The sequence below is a fragment of the Ailuropoda melanoleuca genome, chromosome 8, assembly GCF_002007445.2.
Source record: "Ailuropoda melanoleuca isolate Jingjing chromosome 8, ASM200744v2, whole genome shotgun sequence".
Lineage (NCBI taxonomy): Eukaryota > Metazoa > Chordata > Mammalia > Carnivora > Ursidae > Ailuropoda > Ailuropoda melanoleuca.
Genome location: NC_048225.1, coordinates 85,829,899 through 85,846,273, shown reverse-complemented (window position 1 = coordinate 85,846,273; position 16,375 = coordinate 85,829,899). Strand labels below are relative to the sequence as shown.

At 48.7% G+C, this 16,375-nt stretch overlaps 1 protein-coding gene across 2 annotated transcripts in view; it reads right to left on the bottom strand.

Moving 5' to 3' along the window:
- Positions 1-6,706: 6,706 nt before the first annotated feature.
- Positions 6,707-16,375, bottom strand: part of COLGALT2 (collagen beta(1-O)galactosyltransferase 2) — a 109,349-nt gene continuing 99,680 nt past the window's right edge. For both annotated transcript variants that reach the window (XM_034666808.1, XM_011237119.3), the window contains exons 9-12: positions 16,114-16,246; positions 14,884-15,011; positions 11,038-11,244; positions 6,707-9,502 (exon numbers count right to left, since the gene is read on the bottom strand). In XM_034666808.1, coding sequence (XP_034522699.1) covers positions 9,226-9,502; positions 11,038-11,244; positions 14,884-15,011; positions 16,114-16,246 — 745 coding nt within the window. In that variant the 3' untranslated portion in view covers positions 6,707-9,225. The remainder of the gene's footprint in view (positions 9,503-11,037; positions 11,245-14,883; positions 15,012-16,113; positions 16,247-16,375) is intronic.

Below are 16,375 nucleotides of genomic sequence, written 5' to 3'. Positions count from 1 at the left end.
ATGGCAGAGTTCGGAGGGGATCCTTTCCACTGGTGATGTCATGAGCATTTGGGGGAGAGCGTGACATGCTTAGGAAACTGCAGTCCGAGATGATGTCTTGCCAGATAGCTGTTCTCTTAGGAGTCATGTGGTCGGGGACTCTTAAAAAAACCCTGAACTTAGAGTTAGGATCCAGGGTAGTACTTTGCCTCCTTTCCGACAGCCTTTTCCCTGATCTGCCATTGCTGCCAACTGTGTAATTCTTGAAACTGTCCACGGTGCTCTGGAAGCCAGGAGGGCATCTCGGAAGGGAGGAAAGAAGGTTTTCCCAAAACACACTCAGAACCAGGCGGGCTTCACCTAACAGAGGCACATTATTATCATTTCATATTTCCAAAAAGTTTCTAGAATTATTGTCTGCTGGATTCTTAAATGGATCCAAATTATCAAATTACCTGGGCCCTTGTGGGATTTTGAAGAGAGCCAAGTAGGCGTTTTAATCATTGACAATATGCGGTGGGACAGGAAAAAGGAAACGGATTTCTACCTCTGTCACTAGGTGACTATTTTTTTCAAGATCATGCTAGAAAACTGGTACCCTTGTTTTGCCTCTCTCTAGAAGCTGGGCTTGGTTACTCTCTGCCCACAGAAATAGTGTCTTAAAACTTCCTTCTTTGGAGCCTTTTCAGCTCCATCACGCAGCACAAGACCATGAGGAGGAAGACAGGGTTGCTCCATCCCTGATACCCGTGGTATCAGGAAGGCTCCCTGATGCCAATCCTCTTGTTCTACAGACGCTCTTCGGTGGCACTGGTTAGAGCAGGCATCCCCAATTCCAGGATGAGAAGTTATTTCCATCATGTTTTGCATGGCTGTTCTCCCTAGAATCTCTCTGAGAAGGAAATACTTCTGGAAGGGATGGGTTAGGCTAGGTTTGGATGAGCCGAAGTAGCAAACCATGAAACCTCAGTAACTTGAGACGGTTTCATGCTTTGTCACGTCATGGTATAATGCAAATCGGGCAGCTCTCCTTGGGGACTGTGCCCTCGCCGTGGCTCCGGGACCCGGGCAGCGTCCATCTTGCAGCTCTTCCTTCTCGGGACTTTCCTTCAAGTCACAGTGATGGTGGAGGGAACTCCCACCGTCCCTAACTGCCCCAGGCCACGGTCACGGTGCCACTTCCACTCACAGTCCACGGGCAGCCATGGCCCCAATCTAAACGCGGGGGCGTGGTGGAGATGTGGGAGAATCACCTGGGGTAGTTGGGGAGCATTAGCCATCTCTGCCACAGGGGACTTGTGTGTCCTTAGTAGGGCGCATGGATTTGTTCTTCTGTCCTCAGGTAACAAACACGTCTGTGTTTGGAACACATGGCAGCGAGGACTTGCGATGGGGCTGAATAGAGCAAAGAGGGGGTGACAAAAGATAAGTGCTCAAAGGAAAAAATACCAGAAAGCGTCATTTAATTTTGTCCAGAATTGGACTTAGAAAATTCACATTTAGCTTTTAGCTGCAGCGACCACCAATTTACATGCTTCTAATTGTGGTCCCTACTTTGACTAAACTAGGAGCCACTTTATAGATGTATGTCAAGTTAAAAGAAAAATCTAGGGGGGCTCCTGGGTGGCACAGCGGTTGGGCGTCTGCCTTCGGCTCAGGGCGTGATCCCGGCGTTGTGGGGTCGAGCACCACGTCAGGCTCCTTTGCTATGAGCCTGCTTCTTCCTCTCCCACTCCCCCTGCTTGTGTTCCTTCTCTCGCTGGCTGTCTCTATCTCTGTCGAATAAATAAAATCTTTAAAAAAAAAAGAAAGAAAAGAAAAATCTAGGAAATGTAAAGTGTTTACACATAAACCATGAGATGCAATTGAAGTCAGGCAAATTTAATTCTCGTAGGCTCAGATTCTGAAGTCAGGATTTGGTGTGGTTTCTCAGGATCCCCACCTGGAAAACTGGGGAAGCAATTCACTTATCTAGCAGTTTGAGGAATCCAGTGAATTTCACATTTCCTTAAGAGTTGGAAGCTGGTTTACAAATGCAGTCAATCTCCTCAGATTACAGATATGGGGGCCAAGGCCCAGAGCCATCAAGTCAGTGACCCAAAGTTAGGGGCAAAGCTCTGAATTATCAGAACCCCACTGTGTGCATGTCCGCTGGGCTGCGCACCAACTCCAGGAGGCTCTCTTGACAGATATTCCTCCATAGCCTCATGAAATGCACGAGAATGCTTGGAGTCCGTTGGCTCCATCCCCAGCCTTCTGATGAGAATTCAGACAAGCTGTCTTGGTTCAATGGGTATCTGGTTGTTTCTTTAGAGTCTCCGAGGGATGTCCTGCTGCTGCTCGGAGCATTGCTACCTGTTTTCCTGGGCATTATTCCATCTCACAGATGCGGAAGCAAAGCCATAAGGATTAGGATTACATTGAGTTACGTCCCTGGCTAGGATAGGAATCCATTTCTGATCCATGAACTTGCCCCCCGCCACACACACACAATTGAGGGTGGGGTGTATGCAGGGGAAAAGTCTGCAAAAAGTACTAACTGGATGAGGAGTTAAAGGAGGAGAGGGTGTGACCAGGGCTTGGGTGCCATCCAGGAGCACTGGCACCGGGCTCAGCCACTCCGTCAGCTAGTTATCAGTACCCAAGTACTTTATCTCAGGCTTCTAAGAAGCAATCATTTTTGTTCCCACCATTGTTTAATCCCAAAGCAACATTTTATGGTACAGTTCCAATTTCTTACACAAAGTGTACCAGTAAATCAATTTTTAAAACAAAAGTATATAAACTTTCTGGATTGCTGCAGCCATTTAAAAAAAGAGAATCAAGGCACCATTTTCAAAATGAGAGAAGCATTCTACCTGAGACCATTAGCTCGCCCCCAGACATACATTTGTGATCCTCATTTATGCAATATCGGACACCCAAGCCTCCAGCAAAATGTCACCAAGGAATAAGGTTTGATCAGCTAATAATCACAGGTCCGGGGTTGGTGCTGCCAGCTCTGTTGTATATTGGGCTCTGTGTGAGAAAGAGGGAGACAGGGATGGAAACGTTAGATGTTAGCGAGAAAAGAACTAGGACAGACTATGCACAGGAAGCTTTGCATGGAGCTGGAGAGAGTGGGTCCCAGGCCACTCGCTACCTTACTAAGTCACTTCATTTAGCTATTCTCTCATCCGAAAGCTAGGGATTGGTAATACAGGCTTGAGGTTCATGTAGTAGGAAACTGCACCGCGCAGGTAGAGAAAGCACTTTTCGCTTCGTCACATACTGTGAGAGCGGCCGCGCTTCTCCGGAAGCTTCTGGCCTAAGGGACCCTGTCTTCCCAGAAGCCCTTCAGCCTCCCCCTGGGGGTGAGCCCCCTCGCCCTGCTGATGCGCACGGCCCCAGAGGTGGGGTGTGGGAAGTGTGTGGAGGCACCCTGGGAAAGCCTCGGCGGCGGCCGCGCCCGAGACAGGCTGACTCCGGAGCGGGAGGGCCGCAGGGCCCCAGCACGTTCCACAGCCGCGGCCCGGGGCTCCCGGAGGCGGGCGGGCCCGGCGGCCATGATGGCGGCCTCCTGGCGGCCGCGGGCTGCACAGCGATCCGCCGGTGTGAAGCGTCCCAGTCTGAGCTGAGGTTCCCTCCAGGGAAAGAGCTCGGCCCCCACACAGAGCCGGCGGGACTCCCGTGAGGACCTCCGCTGGATTCCTTCTGCGGGTTGGGGGGCGGTTTTCTCACGTCCTCCTTCCTCTGTGCTCACCTGGGCCCTGTGCTCTTCCGGGGAAGGGGCTGCCTGTGCGCACGGCCCTGGTCAGGGACGACTTCGGTGCACGAGGAGGTGCTGCTGTTCCACAGGCACGGGGCGGGGGCGGGGGGGGGGGGCATCCAGCCTCGTCTATTGCAGGCCCTTCAGCTCAGCGACGCCTCCGTGGCCGTGAGCCCCGGGCGCTGCCACCTCCGCTCTAAGCCGGCCCGGTATGATTTTTCCCTCCGGGTCTCTCCTTACTTTTTTGGGAGGTGCACCAGCCTCACTTTCTCTGTTACGGGGCCTCCGTCTCTTACTCCCTGTCCTCGCACCTCTCTCCTGGGCTCTGTGTGCAGTGGCCTAGAAGCCACCTCTTCCCTCTCCCCTCCAATTCCCGGTCCCCTCACGCTCCCCTCTGCGCAGGGCTTCCTCCCTAGGCCCAGTCTGAACCATAATAGCCCCTTCGTGTCAGGGCCGGTGGTTTTCAAAGCAGCTAAGACTCTGCAGATCCCACCACCGACACTCAGACATCTCAACTCCTGCTGGGGGTGGGAGGTGGGGGTCTTCTCTAAACCGCCAGTTCTGTTTTGGGAGAGGACGTTTTGTCGTTGATTCTTTTCTAAGCTTTTCTGAAGACCAGATCGAGAGGGCTCTCCACTACACTCTGAAAATCAAGTTCCCCTGTGAGCAAGAGCCCAGATGTTTGTCCAGCCTCCCCCAGAACAGAAAACAGCAGAGATGCCCCCTCTGGACCAGCGGGGGCCACGAAGCTGGCCCCACAATTGCTCCAACGTGAGATTTTATGAAAACACTCATTCCAGAGGCAGCCAAGCTGAAGAAACGTCAGGGAGGGACATAAAAATAAACTCGGCAGGTTAAAAATAAAGACAAAACCAATGCTCAGAGGCGATTCTTCATTCTTTCCACCCCTTTTGTGGGCAGATGGGAGGATGGCTTTGGGCTGGGGCAGCTCAGCTGGTGTCACCCAAGTGACCTGAGCAAAGATCATCGCAAGAATTAATACATCTACGGGTGGAAAATACAGGCCATTTTAGGTAAATTTACAGAGCAGAAGGAAGCCATTCTCCTGCCCAACCACACATTTTAATGGAATCAATTGCCTTGGAATCCCATTTAGTGCTGAATAATTCTGTCAATAAATTCTTCCTGAAAGTTCGCCTAAACTCTTCATGCTGTGGTTCAAGCCACATCCTCTTACTCTGTGCTCCTGATAAGAGGCACCATTTTCTGTGTCATCTACTATGATGCAGTGCACTAAACCCGCCATCATGACTTCTCTCTTTTCCAACCAGCCACAAAGGACTTCCTGGCCTCCACACGTCAGACTCTTCAACCTCGTCTCACCGCCCTGCGCTGACTCCAGGCTGCCATCAGCCTGTGCACAGACTCCCTCATGCGCCACTGCGCTCTCCTGGCCCTCCTCCCGCGGCCACATTTAATCAGAACGTCCCGGGAGGGAGGGTTCTCTCTAAAATAATAAACCCCACCCCAAAACATAAAACATGGACATAATGATTATTTCCAAGGCTGCCTGTTCTTTGTTTCCTGTCACCCATGACACCTTATTTTTTTATCGAATGACCAGTCTCATTTTGACTTTCACTTTTTCATTAGTTAACTCCTCAGTGAGAAGATTTCTTGTCAATCATGGATATCACTTTTTCTTTTTTTTAAAGTAGGCTCCACACCCAGCACAGAGCCGGACGTGGGCCTCGAACTCACAACAACGAGATCAAAAACTGAGCCGAGAACAACAGTCGGGTGCTCGAACGACCGAGCCACCGAGGCGCTCCATTCAGACATCGCTTCTGGATCATTTGTCTACCACTTTGTTTACTTGGGGAGAATGTCTCAAAATCACATTGTAGGAGCCTCTTGGGAAGACTCACCTTTGTTTTACACTTTATTTCATCGTAAGGGAAAAGTTACCCAAGTTTGTAGCTGAATGGGAACTTCTCTTGTTTTAGACACCAACGTTTTCCTGGAAACCTCGGCACTCTCTCAGGAAAGCAACCAAACCTAGAATTCCCCCAGAAACAATGGCCTCTGTACTCATGACAGATGATAACCCAGGGTCGGAAGGTACCTGACTTACCTTGCCATCGTGATTGGGTCTCAATCTTGTTTCCTGTCACCAACCCCAACACAAACCCGACTTCTCAGAACCTCCAGCACCCCATTACTCCCCAGCAGGCCCCTTCCCAGCCCACCTTTGCAGCGCCTAGAAAGCGTCCCCACCCACCAGACCCAATCCTCCTCCTCCTTTAAATGCCCATTCATGCCCCTACAGCTAGCACGACAGTCACCTTCCCACCCACCTTCCCAGCAAAGCTGTCCCAACAGTCTTCCTCGGCAGACCCGGGTTCTCTGAGGTCCTACAATTTTGTTTCTGCCTCTGAAATAAAGCCTTCCTGCTTGCGTGGCTGCTCACTGGACTGTGGACCCCCCAGCAGTAGGGATCTTTCCTCGTCCTCTTAGCATCTTAGTGCCCAGAACAGGGCCTGAAACAAGGCAGTGCTCACACCTGGTTTGCGGGAAGCTTGGTCTGAAATTTGAGAGGTCACAGAGGCCAACATGGATTCTCTCTCTGTTTTTTTTCCCCCCAGGATAAAGTTCTTTGGCCTTGGATAAGCTGGTATCTTTCAATGAATGGTTAGACTGACCTATAGCATAAAAGTACAAGATGGGCCCTTCCTTCCCACCTTCCCACCAGGGGACTCCTGTCTTTCTGTAGCCTAGACAATTTTTCTTCTTCCCCACCTCTACAGCAGTCTAAAACAACTCCCACTGGACAGGAAGGTCAGTGACCATCTTTCCTTGTCTGCCATGGGGGTGAGCAGCACTGATGGTCATCTCTGGCCTCTGACATCCCTGGTCCAGTGCAGATTGGGAAGTTCTAGCAGTGTTAGGCCGTGGGTTAGTGTTGGCAGAACCAGTGAACAATCACAGTGTTGAGCTTTTTTTTTTTTTTTAATTTTTCACAAAGATTTCTAGAAGGCAAGTAGTTTATCATTTCCCCTCCCTGAAATGACACAGCACGATAGACAGTGTAGGATGCTGGGATACCGGCTCTTTCTCGTCCTCTGGAGTTCCCGCCGCAGGCCCCAGGCAACCCAAAGCAGGGCCCATGCAGTGTGTCCTCTGCAAATCGTAGGTCCTCGGTCCACACTCAGCAGCTCAAGTCAGGCTTGTCGTCCAGAAGTTCCCACCTTGGATCCGGAGATCCAGAGGGATCCAGATCAGGATTCCCGACAGGGTTTAACTTCCAGAGGCAAAGAGCAGGTGCCATGGCCCAGGCAAAGCCCTCTGATGCTGCAAAGGTCAAATGTCTTGACTTAAGACAAGAGGGGAGGCAGGAAGAATAATGAGGTCAAGGAACCCCTGGACTGTTGAAGAGACGACTTTTTGAAAACAAATGCGGGTGTGCAGAGCACAATGTTCACAACAAAAGAGCGCTGCTTGGGATCCCAGCCCTGAGCAGGCGGAAGCAAAGGCTGGGTGAACAGAGCCAGAACTTTATTCACAGTAGAACAGTCCTAATCTAAAGTTCTAGAATTTAAGACCAATATCTTTTAAGAACGAGAATTCATAAACCATCAGACCAGCTGACAGCAAAAGGAAAAAAAAAATGTTCTCCATTAAAAAAAACCACACAAAAGTCAACTCAATCTTTCTCCACTCCCAATCTCCCAACCACATCCCACTCTATTAAAAAAATATATATCGTGAAAGTCAGGCACACTTGCACGCATTCAAATATGCAAACAAAATACAAAATACCCAAGGAAACCTTAGAGATCACCGAAGGGTTTTTCACTAGCTCTCCAGATGCTCTTTCTGTTTTTCTAGAAAAAAAAGAGGCTCTGACAGGTATGTCTAAGCATAAAAACTGAAGTCGGCTGAGATCCCCTTCCTCAGCCTCCTCGCTTACTAGTCAGCGAGGGAGAGTGTCGACAGTAAGTCAAGGAGGCCATTCTGTGGAAGGCGAGCAGCCATGTTGTCCTGCAGCCTGGGGGCCTCACCAGCGAGCACTCAGCTGGGTTCACGCAGCAGCCCTGCCCACGGGCTCTGCTCCAAAGCGTGAAGCTCAGAGAGGAGTGTGTGTGGGGGGCGTATTTCTGGAAGCAAAATCTTACTGCTTGCAGGCGGGCAACACAAACCTGAGGCAAACCATCATGAGATATCTGAGGAACACAGATTGTGGAATTGGCAGGGAATATGTAGCCCAACACTGCCCTTTCCAGAAAGTCAATCTATGAGGAAAGCAGGGAGGTCATCTGCCCAGGACGCTGACTCTGAGAGCTTCCCTGGTTGTTGGCCTAACTCAGTGGATCGGCCCATTGTTTCTGACTGAGGTCTGTCATCTGAAATGGAAAAGCATTTGTTTCCAGATGGTGAGAATCTCCCACTCCACAGGCCTCCCTGCAAAAGCCAGGCTAGGAAATGCAGGAGAACCAGACCGCACACTCACTAATCCCCAGGGTGCTATGAAAGCTTGAAAAATCTGTTTCTCTGCCTTATCTTACAGATATTTTCCCCACATTTGTAGAATAAATAATTCAAAATAGAACGAAAAAACCAGGCAAGGACGGTTGCTGGCTTGAAAATGTGCTCTGCCTCTTAACAGTGACTCATAAAACTCACACTCACAATTTGTTCCCAGGCTCAGGCGTGGAGGGAGAGTGTGACCTGTTGCAGCAGCACAGGGTCCCCTGGGACAGAAGTCAGACACCAGCCCGAACCCCTTATATATTAAATTTATCTTCATAAATAGAGCATCCTAACTCAAGTGACCACAATAAAAGGCCAAAGACTGAGTTCTTTTTTCCTCAAATATCTACACAAACTTTCAAATAGCTACTAAACTCTACCCACATGGCAAACGTGACGCCTCTTTAGGAGAGCTTCAACTGCCATGATAGTCAAAGGCCAAGTCTCAGACAGACCCAAATACCCATCGCTAGTGGATAACGAGGACTAGGATGAACAGCTCCCTTTGGCTCATGAGAGAATTCCTTTAAACCGAAGTTCAATTAATTTGATTTTAAATGATTTGACCCTCCTCCCTCACAAACTTGTTACATACACAAGTTTTCAAGGTCACACCTATGATGTAAAATGGACCCACGAGACCAGTGGATGTAGTCCAGTTGGCTCAGCTCCTTGCCTACCCATTTACTGATGTGACTACCTTTTTCAGGGATGCGTCTCTGGGCCGTACTGTTAATGTAGGAAGCAGTATCATACGGATAATACACTGAAGGGCTAGGTATCTGGATTGAAGTTCATCTCGATGGTTGCCATAAAGCCTATCTTCTAGCCATCCTAGGAAATTTGGGTTAAGTTTCCCTCTTATCCTCCCCTGTCAGGAATATATTAATTTTGCTTAATCACAGTAGACCACTTTGGTTAGATGACTGTGACCACTAAAAGAAACTGGAGCAAACAGATGAATAGCCCGTGAGAAAAATCAAGGGTGGTGAATCCGCCCAGAGACTTCATAGCTCATCCCTCGAAGGCACAGCGTCCAGGGAGGTTGGCGACGGCAAGGCCTCTGTGTTCTTGGCATTGCGGTGGATGTGACTTTGCTTCCGGGACTTCCAGGAATGGGTCCTGTCCCAGTCGGTGGCCACTGTCTCATTGTCCCAGATGGTCGAGGTCTCTGTGTCACTCAGATACCCCGGCTGGCCCGTGTAGTGTGTGGGGTAAATGAGCAAGGGTTCCACGGAGAAGGCCTTCAGGTCCCTGGATTCGTAATATTCCTTGTACTCAGCTCTGCAAATGAGAGGAGTATGGGTGCGTGAGCGGATAGGACATTTAGTGAACAGGGGGAAAAGAGCAGAGGAGCCCTGCTGGTCATCTCTTACATTGTCATGGAGGCCTTTGATGATTTTTTAAAGTTGTGTCCTTTGGGGAAAAGTTTAGTCTACAAACACAATAAAAGTTTCTTTAAAAGCTTTCAGATGATCTAAATAAACACACAAGGAGAAATGTAAGGGTATTTCTGCCATATCTTGGACTTGTTTTAAAGATGAATTTCAGGTCTTACTCTAAAAACTAAGAATTAAGCTCTGTTGGACCATCACGATAAATAAATGTGATCACTTTGTGGAAGATGCCCTGTTCTTGGATTAATAAATTAGTTGAGATCTGAACAGCAGTGGTGGGAGAAGTCACACGGTGTAGGCTTGGAGGCACGCCAACTTGGCTTTGCATCCCAGCTCCCCGTGAGTGTAAAGGAGAGGACGACTCGGCCTCCCCCCGGGGCTCCTGTGCAAATCACGCGAGGTGACAATTTGCGTGGCTCCTGGCTCAGGCAGTGCACCGTAGGTTTTGGTTTCCTTTCTGTTACAGGGATGATGGTTGACCCCCATGTTCCTGCTAGCACACGGATATAAAGTCAGCTGAATCAAAGAGGGTGAGGAGATCCATCTTTACTGAAGACAGGAGACAAAATGAGCCAGATGCAGGACTGGCATTCTCAACCACTAAAATGAAGCCCAGCTAGTAAGGAGATCACCTGGCAACTGAGAGAAGGAACCGAGGTTAGAACCTGGTCTCCTGCTCCACTAATGAACTTAGGACTCATTGATGGAGCAGCTATTATGGGTAGAGTATACTACGATCTCAGGACACAGGATGTGAGACTGTTCCTGTCTCAATGGGCTCACAGATTACTGGGTAGACTGACAGGTGCACCACCCATCTCCACACCCTTCACACAACGTTAGGTCAGAGTAAGACCCTGCGTTAGGGGAACCCTGAGCGTCACACTGCTTTCTTCCATAGATGCCCCGCTCAGGGGCCACCTCCCCCCTCCCCAAGCCTCTAACACACCTCTGTGATTGCAGGTCTCACTGTACATCACAAGGACCATTTGTGAGTCTGAATCCCCAACCAGACTGTGAGCTCTGCCTGAGAGAACCCCTGCTTGGCCAATAAGTACACACAGTGGACTGAGAAATGAACTGAAAACTTGAAGGTGCTTAGGAAGATGACCTTCACTTTCAGGTGTATGAGTTTATGGAAATAAGAAGATCAAAATCAAGGAGGGCACCAAGCACATTATGTCCAGATACACTACTCACTGGATATTACAGAGGACACGCAAGACTCGCCATTTCAGTCTCGGCTTTCCCTTCTGTACAAAGGGACAGTCACTGCAGTTAGCCTCTCTGAGTCGTGATTACGGAAAGATCATTTAGAAAAGCAGTACAGCCTTAGAAAATACCACGCACTACCGAGAAATCGAGGAGCATGCTATCTGAGCGGGGTGTGCCCTCGGCGGGCAGGCAGGCAGGCAGACTCACACAGGATGCTTGTTGTACATGATTGGCAGGAACTCGTCCACTGGCAGCATCTTCCCAAAGGGATCGGCTCCAACCAGCTTCTGTGCTCCTTCCAGAGAGATGACGTAGCCCAGCGTCCAATAGGAGTAGTCGGCTTCGACCAGATTTCCCACGTTGGGCACTGCTTTCTCGGGCTCTTGCACCTGCATCCTCTTCCTGCCGATATAACTAGAAGGAAGCGGATGGAGGAGCAAGATTCCAATTTGAATATTAGACATCAGGAAGAACAGAGCATAGATTTGCAGATACTTCTGAAAGCTTGGACCAACTCTGTCTTATATCAAAAGTATCACAACAATGTGCATCCCATCACCAATGATGACTGGCATCTGTCATGAAGGGGGTTGTTTGCCTGGTTCCGTCTCCCAACATCCCAACTGGTCTTGCCCAGCACTGTGCCCCAGCCTGGAAGTTAAACTGTAGAGAGACTAAAAGATCCCTCTGATCATTTCCCCAAGATGGTATGGGAATTCCAGCTGTGTTTACAAAGTTTGGAAGTGGAGAAAAAAGGCCCAGAGGTGAGATCATGAGTTTTCAAGTCCCTAGAGTTTCAGCCTTTGATGGTCTCCGGACAGCTTTCCAGATGCTGGCGGTAAGCACAGGACAGAAAAGGTTGTGGGGAAGACACAGTCTACAGTCTATGGTCTACAGTCAAAGACCCAGGAACCCAAGTGACCCCAAGGGGGTCCTTCCTGAGGAGAGTGAGTGACTAAGCCTCCCTGGCTTTCTCTTCCCCATGCACATCTAGCTTTGCCCTCACTTTGTTCTGAGAAAAGCACCCAGGCAGGTCCTGTTCTTCTCAAACAGCTTCCGAAACAGAAGATGTATGCTCAGCCAGTCCAGCTTTCCCACAGTCTACTCACAGACCTGTCATCCCTCACTTTTGTGTGGAACCTGCTTGTTTTCCACCTGCCTGGAGCAAGCTGAGGAGGTGACGGCTTCCTGCCTGGAAGTAAAGCTGCCTTCCTCTAATTTTTCTTAAAACTCTCTCTTTCAACATTTAAAGGATTCCTCTTGTCAAGACATCGCAGGATTCGTAGCATGAGTCGTTGTTCACCTTCTCAGGACATCAAACACAGATCCTCTCAGCCACTGTCCCTTCAGACTAAAGCATCTGAATTTCTCTCATGTACCATCAAGTGGAAGAGAAACTCCCACTGAGCACTTGCCATGTGGCTACAGTGACAGGAACTGTTTGCACTCAACTGATTCCTTTTACATAGTCTAAATTGAAATTTTAAAATAAATCGAAGATGTGTAAAATATTTTTTCCATTAAACAAAATTGTTTCAGAAGGACTGCAGTTTCTTGCAGTAGCTGAAAACTTAGCATCTAGACTGAGATGTGTTGTAAACATAAAATACACACTGGATGTTAAAGATGGAAGAAAAGGGGCGTCTGGATGGCTTAATTGATTAAGCATCCAACTCTTGGTTTTGGCTCAGGTCATGATCTCAGGGTGGTGAGATCGAGCCCCATGTTGGGCGCCATACTGGGTGTGGAGCCTGCTTGAGATTCTCTCTCACCCTCTCCCTCTGCCTCTCTCTCCCTCTAAACAAACAAACAAAAAACATAAAGGCTTTAAAACAAAAACAAAAAACAATGTAGACTATCTCATTAATACTTTTTAAATATTGATTACATATTAAAGTAACAATATGTAGAGACATTGGGGTAAATAAAATGTATTATTAAATTCACTTAATGTATTTTTTACCATTTGAATGGGATCACTAGAAAATTTCAAATGATGTATGTGGCTCATGTTACGTTACTATTGGACAGCACTGACTGCTCTAGATGATTCCTATGGTTTGTTCTGCTCTTCCCATGTACTAGTTCCTTTTTCTGGAGAAACATAACATAGCAGCCATGGACAGATTATCAGTTTTCATGCTTTGAGCTTCAGTAACATTAGCTTTTTGTTCGTTTTAGAAAGAGATAGGTGAGGGGTGCCTGGGTGACTTAGTTAGGTAGGTGTCCAACTCTTGATTTCAGCTCAGGTCATGATCTCCGCCCTGTGAGATCGAGCCCCATGTTGGGCTCCATGCTCAGTGCCGAGTCTGCTTAAGATTTTTTCTCTCCCTCTCCCTCTACTCAGCCCCCCACCAGCCTTGCACACTCTCTCTTTCTCTCTTAAGACAGAAAGAAAAATGAAAAATTTGAAACCACTGTCATTCTTTAATAGTATATAATGGATATTAATAGAATATTTTGACTTGATCAATCTGTGAAATTTAGAAAATCCATATCATTCCCTGTATCCATATCCTTATCCAATCGTTCTGCTTTCTTGGATCTGTTGGTTCTTTGCCCCCAAGAAATGCACCAGCTAAACCACAAGTGGACAAAGACATGTGTCGGTCATAAATCTTAGACTCCCCGAGTCCAGTCCTCTGATTCCAAGGCTTAAGTTACACGGCACTGATTTCTGGGTCTATTCCCCATGGGTTAGTTGAGTCATTACTAGGTTTCTTCTGGGCTCAGAATGGTATGTTTTCTGAGAGAACAAGTATTACACTTGGGCCCAGAGTTAAGTTTCCCTCCGAGGCTGGGAGGAGTAGGGACAGCTTGTCTGCTGCAGCCACTCCAAAGGAACAGGCTTGGATTCGATGACATTGCCTTTGGAACAGCTGGGAAGCATACATGATGCTTGGGAACCTTCTGCCTCGCTGGAGAGAAGTAAAATGTGTCATTTGGTTTAAAAAGAAAATGAGAGAGAGAGAGAGAGGGAGAGAGAGAGAGAGAGAAGAGAGGGAGGGAGGGAAGGGGAGACAGGGAGAGAGAGAGGGAGAGGGAGGGAAGGAGAGGGAGGGGTAAGGAGAAAGGGAGAGATAGAGACAGAGAGGGAGGGAGGGGGAGACAGGCAGAGGGAGAGGGAGAGAGAGGGAAGGAGAGGAAGGGAGAGAGAGAGAGACAGAGAGAAGAGAGGGAGGGAAGGGGAGACAGGGAGAGAGAGAGAAAGAGAGGAAGGGCGTGAGAGGGGGAGAGACAGAGATAAGAGAGGGAGGGAGGGGGAGACAGGGAGAGGGAGACGGAGAGAGAGGGAAGGAGAGGGAGGGAGAGAGAGAGGGAGGGACAGAGAGAAGGGAGGGAGGGAGGGGGAGACAGGGAGAGGGAGACCGAGAGAGAGAGAGAGAGAGAGAGAGAGAGAGAAGGAGAGGGAAGCAGAGGGAGAAGGAGAGAGGGAGAGAGAGAGAAACAGAGAGAGAGACTTAAATCCCAGACAGCTACCAGAGCATGAACTAAACGTCAATTCAGAACCAGCACTACCCTGGTAAACCTGATTTTCCTGTGACGGACTCTGACCCTCCATCGCACCCGGCTCAGTGCCCTTACTGTTCGCACACTTCCCTTCCCAAGAGAGGCGCTCTCATGCTGAGCTTCAGCCCCCACACTGTCAGAGGCGACAGAGGAAACCCGCTCTCACGTGTGACACAGGACCCTTGCCCTTGAACGAATGCCTCCCCCTCTCTCTTCACACCTCTCCATGTGCCTGATGCTTCACTGGGAGGACTTCTGCTGTGCTCCCACATGAGCGCTCCTTCTGAAGACCCCTGACCAGCAGGCAGCCTCCGGGTCTCACAGAGAAGCTCCCAGTTTCTTTCTCAGCCCGCAGAGTATATAGTTGCAGAAACCACGGCCTATCCTCCACTCACTTCTTGTTTGTGGGAACATTTCTGGAGAGAAAACCGGCAAAGCGGAAGCATGAGCCGTATCTCCTATCAGCTGGGGAGGTGGGGCGCGCTGCCCCTTGAAGGACTGGGTCCTCTCAGGGCTCTGGGCCAAGCTTGGCTCGCCACTCACATCAGTTCCCAATCCAGCTGAGCCTGGTCAATGTCATCCATCAGCTTCGTCAGCTTCTTCTTAAACTGATGTTCAAAGCGCACATCATCCTCAATAACCAGAGTCTTCTCCAGCTCTCGGTCAATCACCTGTGCAGGTCATCAGTGGGAAGAGACCTTGTGAGAAGCCCGATGCCTCTTTTTTATGAGATGAATATACATTAAGAAGTCAGGAGTATAGTAGCACATAAGTAACAGCTCGTAACTGGACTCTAAGCAAATGCCGTCCGTGGTAGAATGGATAAATAAACCGGGTGTATTTTCAGCAATGAGGGTGTACGATCTACAATTAAACGCAATGTTACAGATGAAGCTCGCAAATGTAATAGTGAGAGAGGCTGTACCTCAGTACCGGTTCCATTCATGTAAACAAAAGTGCAAAAGCAGACACAACTATTCCGTGCTCTTAGAAGTCAAGACGGTGATTACCCTTGGGGACAGTTCCTTAGAAGGAAATACGGAGGAGGTGCTTCTGGGGTGCTGGCAACCTGTTTCTTGGTCTGGCTGCTGGTTGACATGGCCGTATTATTACTCTATTTGTGAAATTCACTGGCCTGTATTTAACAATCTATTTAATTTTATATATATATATTACACTTCACTTAAGGTTTAAAGAAAAAAATGATAGTCATAGACTGGGTCATTCAAAGAGGGAAGGCATTCAAGGGGCCCTTCTTTAGGAACTTTCTCTTTTCTTGTGGGAACTGACCCTTCATCAAGAACCCCGCATTCCAATACCTCCCTCCATCTAAGCCATGGGTTCAAGTCCTGACTTTGCCACTTCTTACCTAGACAAGATATTTAATTATTTTCTCTTGGATAAAATGTGCGCGTGCATCCTGACCCACTTCATATGATTTCTGTGTGACATCTCGGAGGGAATCATTTAATAAATGAGGAGATGCTGGGTACACACTATACAAGGCATTCCTACCGAGGATCAGGATACATCCAAAGGTGTGTGGCCTCCTTACGTAGGTATCTTCCCCTGTTATCAACCCCAGTGGCAACAAGTCTCCCTCTCCCTGTTTGTTGCAGGCCTTGTGTCAGAAGGAGACACAGCAACAGAAACTTCAAGCATACTTCCAGAACATATCGAGTTCGCTTCGTATCTGGCCCTAATTCACCTACAAAGTCCCACTCTCCTTCCTCTTCATTACAAAACTGCACATCTAAATCGAGCATTATTTACCTCTTTCCAGACAGAGTAGTGGCTGAGAAAGCAGCCGATTTCACCCCTGGTGAGAGGCCTAGAAGAGTAGGGATCTCGGTATCCTGGCAGCATTTCAATATTCAGGGCCTTTAGCTGGCTTGTGTTGAGTGCCCTGCATGACAGAGAACATGTCTGAAAATTAACAAGTTCAGATATCCCCACGACAGAAGCCAGAGAGAGAGAGTTCTGGATTGTTCCTTAGAGCCCTTCTGCACATTGAGGAAGACTTTTCAGGTTTCCC